The sequence below is a fragment of the Penaeus monodon genome, chromosome 4 (genome assembly GCF_015228065.2).
Source record: "Penaeus monodon isolate SGIC_2016 chromosome 4, NSTDA_Pmon_1, whole genome shotgun sequence".
Taxonomy (NCBI): Eukaryota; Metazoa; Arthropoda; class Malacostraca; order Decapoda; family Penaeidae; genus Penaeus; species Penaeus monodon.
The window spans coordinates 33,028,188-33,035,151 of NC_051389.1; the positions used below are offsets into that span (position 1 = coordinate 33,028,188).

General features: G+C 44.1%; 1 protein-coding gene across 1 annotated transcript in view; it reads right to left on the reverse strand.

Moving 5' to 3' along the window:
* Positions 1-3,630: 3,630 nt before the first annotated feature.
* The window catches only part of LOC119571789, a 22,163-nt gene continuing 18,829 nt past the window's right edge, over positions 3,631-6,964 (reverse strand). Inside the window, exon 8 of the mRNA XM_037918931.1 lies at positions 3,631-4,462. Coding sequence (XP_037774859.1) covers positions 4,336-4,462 — 127 coding nt within the window. The 3' untranslated portion in view covers positions 3,631-4,335. The remainder of the gene's footprint in view (positions 4,463-6,964) is intronic.

Sequence of the window (6,964 nt, forward strand, 5' to 3'; positions counted from 1 at the left end):
ATATATATATACACACATGTCTGTGGTGTGTGTAGCACACAACACCCAACACCACACACACCACACACACACACACAACACACACACACACACCACACCACACACATAATATTTTTAAAATATATATATTAATTTTTATATAATAATATATAATACGTTTATATAGATAGAAGAAGATGATAGATAGATAGATAGAAGATAGAAGAAGATAGATAGAAGATAGAAAGATAAGTATATAGATGATAGAAGAAGACAGATAGATAGTAGATGAGGTATAAAAATTTTTTAAAAAAAATTTTTATAATAAAAAAATTTTATATATATATTATATTTTATATATATATATATATATTAATAAAATATTATATATATATAATATATAAAATTATATAATATATAAACTTGCGATATGCAGATGACACTGTACTAAGAGCAAAAAACGGAAAAGATTTTCAAAATATTTTGAAAAAGGTTGAACAGAAAGTGAGAAGAAAGTCTTAGATAAACAAAGAAGACGGAATGTATGGGATATCAAAGAATTTTAACCCCAAAATGCTCTTTGAATATCAAAGGTGAAAAAATAAAGAATTTTGAGAAATCACAATTGGGGAATTTTGAAACTCAGAGGAAAAAGGTAACTGAAAAAAAGAAAAGAATTGGTAGGGAAAAAGAAGTCTTCAACAAGGAGTGGTTTTTAAGAACAGACAGTTAAAGTAAAAAACCAAAGTTGGGGGGGGAGAAGTTACGTGTGGTCAGTTTGTTTAGGGGGGGGTTTGGCTTGGCAGTCAAGAAAATAAAAAAGAAATTTTAAAAATCAGTAAAAAAGGGGTTTCCCCAAAAAGAATGCTCAGGATTTCATGGACAGAAGGAGTTACTAAGAAGAAGTTTTAAGAAGGAGGATTTTAAAAGAACTTGAGAATTTCGGGAAAAGACAGATGCAATTTTTAGGAAGTAATGAGAGTAAAGGTTTGGAAAAATTAGTGAAAACAGGAAAGAAAGAAAGAGAAGCAGGGGGTAGAAAAGGCAGAAGTTTATCACCCGCTTGAACAAAGATCTCAATATGGGCAGAAATGACTTAGAAATGCTAAAATTTTTAACAGGGGAAAAAGGATGGAAAATCATGACATAAATATATGCGGGTGTGTATGTGGGGTAAGTTTTTTACACAAACACACACACACACAAAACACACACACACACACAACACAGACACACAACACCGCACGCACACACACACACACACACACACACACACACCCCCACACACAAACGCACACCCCCAAAACACAAAAAACACACACACACACACCACGCACGCACGCACGCAAACCGCAAACGACACATCTAACTTCGTCCCAAAAAAATTTTTATTTATCTATTCGATGTTTTTGAATATTTCTTGTGATTTTTAAAATTTTTTTAAAGGCTTAAACAGTAAAAAACCATTTTTTTATATTTTTATTGGACTTTGGTGTTTAAAATATAAAATCACAAAAAAAATTTGTGACGATATTTTACTTTAGTAAGAGAAACCTGGAAAAGGAGATTATAAATACAATATGAAAATTTGAGCCCGGCTCTGGGTTTTTAAGGACAACCAGCGGAGACGATTTCCCCTTTACCAAGCTTTCCCCTTTTCAATAAATACGACCGGCGACCCCTGCTCCCGACGGCCAGTCGGCCCCCGGGCCCCACGCGCCCGGGGCTGCGGGGCGTCGCAGGAAAGAAAGCGCTTTGTGCAACGTGCGTTTTCTTCGTCCCCTCATTTACCACAGTGCGTTAAAAACAGTCTGTTGTGTGCGTGCGACCCGCCCCGGGGTGAGCACCCTTTCACCAAATCCCCCGTTTGCTTTCCGGGGGAAGTCCAGCTAACTAACCTGAATATTTGGGGCGTTGTTGTCGGTGAAAAAGAAATACTGAATGGCAAATTTTGGATCTTTTGTCAGCTTTATTTGATTTTTACATTTTTGTTAGGTTTTTGTTGGGTTATTTTTTTGATATTTTTAGCAAGCAAATGTTCAAAAGTTCAGAAAATGATTTCTTTCTGTAATAGCACCAGTTAACGTGTCGCTCCGTTCAAAGCTATGGTTCGTTTTAGTACCAGTGTGTCTGTCTTCCAAGCTGCAGTTAAAAAGAAGAAAAAAAAGTTATCAAAACAAAGCTTAACAAAAGAAGGTCTACAAAGAGTCATTGCACCTAGCGTGATTAATGAAGAGTCATTACAAAGGCACTCTGCACGGGGCTGCAACACACAGTCAATGTTAAATCGCCATGGGGCTCATGAAGCATACTCAAAATTAAAATAGAAATAAGAGAAGTCTGCCAAAGTAGGTTCCCAAAGCAACATAGGCACAGAAGGTGAAAGCGAGTGTAAGTAACGTCTGTCGGGGCCGTCAAGTGTAATCTGTGAGGAAGTCTCCTAGTGCGGCACCCTCGCATATTGCAAAGTGTCAGGTCTTGATCAACAAGCCTGCGGTGGCAGCCAAATGGCCCTGTGGCCCCTGCGGAAAGGGGGATTTCCAGCTGGCCATTCCCGTGCATGGCTTACATGCGGACATGTGCCTGCCGGCCACTGGTGCCAGCGGAGGGGAATGCGACGGTGCCACACTGGGTGACGGGCCAGAACTACTGCTGGCCCGTCCATCTGAGTTTGGCGTTGGACCGTCTCCGTGCAAGCTTTAAAGGAGGGTGGATGGGAAAGTTGGACGGCAGAGGGAGCATCTAACTAGCAAAATTCTTTTCCGTCTACACTTTTCTTGTGAGGATTCAAACTACCTGATTGTTGTTCTACCTTCTAAAGGGGGGGGGGAGCTAACCTTGCATGCCTAAGCTCACCTTCGTTGCTTGGAGACTTTTCTCTTTCTATATATATATATATATATATATAATATAATATATATATATATTATATAATATATATATAATATATATATATATAAATATATATATTATAATATATATAATATATATATATATATATATATATATATAATATACATTTAATGTTTATGATTCATTGCTACTCACTTTATTTTATCATTATGTTTTTTTTTTCTTTTTTTTGTAAGATTTTACATTCCTGTTATGGGCCGCCAGCGGGAACAAATATATAATATTCAAACTTAACAATAACAAATAAATAAATAAAATGGAGCGACAAGACAAAACAAAACAGAGGGGGCGATGTCGTGCCCGTCGGCTCCTGTCGTTGTCGTCTGTCTTTTCCCCATGTAGACGCGCCCAGGAGGTGTCTCCCAGCCAGACCATTTCGGTCATTTTGCTCGATCCTCCGTTCCTTCTTGCCTTGGTTTGATCCCTAAGGGAGGCGAGGAAGGCGGGAGGGGGGGGAGAAGCGCCTCTGGAAAGCAGCGTCATGAAAATCAAGTTTGTGGTCCTAAATTCCTCATTTTTGGGTGTCTCGGCTTTCGAGGATCCAGAGTGCTCAGAGCGTGAGGGAGGCAGCCTCTACAGAGCCGCGCCTGGACTCTCCTTCGCCTCGGCCCCGTGAGTCGAGCGCCTCTGACCGACCTGTGACTGTAGTCTCCCTTTATTTCGACCACAAATAGTGATATTCCGACGGATCAAGTGACTTGCACTCGATCGGCGTCGGCACACAACTTTGGGAAGTTAGACGATCTGGTTCGACTCTTGACAGACTCGTCCTTTCTCGTCTCATGTCAGGTCCGTCAAGTTCCCTGCATCGTGTCAACAAGAAGTATCTCAGTCACACGTCGGGTCCCCCATCAGTCCCCTCCAGTCAAACCTCAAATGCTTCCATTAAGGTTACCGGAATTGTCTGGAAATGAAGGCTACCGAGAGGCCGAGTCTCGGATGGAGGAGCGTCTGCTGGGTCGCGTCGTGACACGTCTGAAGGATTTTCAAACAGTCAAAGACAGTTTGGCAATAAGTATGAACTTTTCGCATCAACAGTCCCAATAAAAAAAATACTGCATACGATAGGTCTGTCTCTCAGAATCGTCTGGTCTATTTTTCCATGAAGTAAGAATTAGAAACAAAGAATAAAAGAAAAATGGTGAAGCTGTCATCGTCTTCCCCAAAAGTCTTCGTCAGACCAAGTCAATGCCTCTTATATTTGGAGCTTTGAGCTCCAGTGATTTTTAAAGTGCCGGGGTAACGGCATCTCACATAAATATTTCTACGAACTGTTCCACCAACGCACGCGACTGCTGGCCATTTCACTCCTATTCCCAGCCCGTCGTGCGAACACGAGGAAGGGCGGTGAAATGGCCGCGGGCGCCGAAAGACGAAGGGGAGAGAGTCGGTCAGGAAAGAGGAAGGAGAGGATGGGACGGAAGCAGGACAGAGGAGAACGTCTTAGACGTCATTGCAGTCGCTAAAGATCTCCCTGCAGTTCTCTCCGACGCGGCCGCGGCGTCCGGCGTCGTTGTAGATCTCGAAGGGCGTGTAGGTGGTGCGCTCCAGCAGGTAGCTCATTCCATATCTGTGGGAGGAGGAGTGCGTGAGATGCCTTGGGAGAAACACGTGAAACAGTAAACGAAACACAAAAGTAGGATGGCAAAAATGGATGGACAATGGATGCATGTGGGAAATACCTGGTGGACAGTTAAAAAGCTAATAGGGACTTCAAATATAGGGTTGCGAACTAGCAAATGCATAATCCAGGACTACTGATCCTTTTTCCACGTAAAATACATCTTGAGAAGACAGCACAATGACAGAGGAGACTGAAATTGAAAAGAAATGTAGAAGAATCATGACAAACAAACTGGCAACAGCCAGAAGAGAGAGCACTCACGTTCCGATCTGGCAGAACAGGTAACCAGTGTCGCCAGTGCTGTAGACGCAGTCGTTGTTCGCTTCGCAAGGGGGTACTTCTGCATGCACATGTCGTCATCGGCCCAATACGTCTTGATGTAGCTCTGGGGAAAGCAGAGGCAGTGCCATCAAACGGGCGTCTTTCGCTCGGAATTATGTGGTTCCCAAATCGTTTCCAGTTATGAGTATTCTGACTCGTTTTTCAAAAAATATTATTCCTCCACTATGGAGAAGAGAGTGTTACACACGATGACTCAGGTTACTAGTTCTGACGTGGGGAGCAACTGACCTTGAACATGGTGGTGGCAGCTACAGCAGCATCGGCCAGGGGGTCAGTGGTGCCCATGCTGCGTGCCTCGAAAGACCTCTGCGAGAAGGAGGTGCGGAGGGCGTCCAGGAGGGTCATCACCAGTCCGAAGAGCTGCAAGAGAGGGCCGTGGCAGGGGAAATGTAGAGTCCGGGAGGTGCGTATCTCCGACATCCATTCTCGCTCTACTATTCCTGAATGGCTGTTGTTTTTCTATCTTTTTCGTTATATAGTATACCTCACCAAGTTAGCAGTGCATAGTCTAGCGTTACTAATTGATATCCTTTTTTTTAGAATTAAAAAAAGTAATAACAGAGGCAGTGGAGAAAAAGCAGCCCAAAAGAAATTTTGTTGGCAAAACCATGGAGGTATTTTTCAGAAATCCAAACGTTTACAAAAGCTCACCTCAGAAGCCTGCTTGGCCATCACACCGACTTCCTGGGGTCGTTGGAGCCAGTCAGGAAGAGATCACGGCTGTCAGAATGCCCTGGAAGTGTGGACGGAATGAGATCAGACACTGTGATTTGCACGTTATAGCTTGCGGTATTTTTCGAAGTGGAGAAGGAGTAGTTCTTATATCTAAATGATTTCATTCTGACATCAATCGAACTTTATTAGAGCATTCAAGATAAATGCATTTTATGTAAATCAGCATAAGACTGAATTAATAATAAGAAACACTAACAAAATTAAACCCTGATATATATCTGGAGCATGTGACACGCAAAATCAGCTATACCACCGGAGGCTATTACACATAAAAAAAAAAAAACTGTGGGTTTCCCCGCGCTACGCTCTGCAGGCCGCGGCGAACATAACAGCACTATCTTTTTTTGCGATTTTTTTTTTTTTTTTTTTGTGGCCGTGTGAATCACTCTGGTTTTTCGCTTTGGGCAATCTATCTCTGGCCATCACCTTCAAGAACGGAGCCAAGAGCGGGCTGACAGTCAATTTTTTTGAGGTCAAACTGAATGTGTCGCTTGGATAAAATTCATATCTAGTTTAGTATCAGGCATGCGCACGCGCACGAGCTCTCTCCACCCCGATGGGCGAGCCTCCGTCAATCCTGTCCAGAGCGCGTTGTCGCCGCCGCCAGCCCCGCTGAGGACCACCTGGAGGCCGAACGCCAGCACCTTCGACCACGAAAAATCGCCCGTCTGTCGGGAGAAAGGAGTTAGTGCGCCCGGGCTCACCTTGGATACCAGGCACTGCCCCGATTTGCAGTTTGAATATATATATGTGTGTGGTGTGTGTGTGTGTGTTTTTGTGTGTGTGTGTGTTGGTGTTGTGTTGGTTGTTTTTGTGTGTGTGTGTGTGTGTGTTTTGTGGTGTGTGTGTGTGTGTGATCGCGCGCGTGTAGTGGTGAGGCGTTTAATGGCAATGTTTTAACATCAGTAAATAAGTCCCACGTGAAACAGCAAGATTTTCGACCGAGGGCACCCGGGCACCCCCCCCCTCCGCCGCGCCCCTGCCCGCCTCACCGTGAGCTGCGTGAATGTAGTCCATCTTGCGGAGGCGCCGCTGGAGCCGCCAGTCGGCCCGCGATGAAGATCTGCATCACCATGTTGAGGATCTTGCCCCACTGGAAGCCACCGTCGTTCGCCTGCTCCCGGAAGGGAAAACGGGTTCACGGGAAGAAGACTCTCCCTTTTCTCAAGCAACAACATTCTCCCTTTGCTTTCTGTCACTCATCTACACACTACTGCACTCCGCTCATGCACACCCTCGGGAGTCGAGCTCGCCGTCCGCACCCGCTTGTTGTTGGGGGGGAAGTTCTGCTGCTTCTTGGTGTCGTTGGGCTTGGCGGCGAACTTTCCCCTCCGCCTGTGCGTCCATGGAGGCCGCGACGGCAGAGCTCAC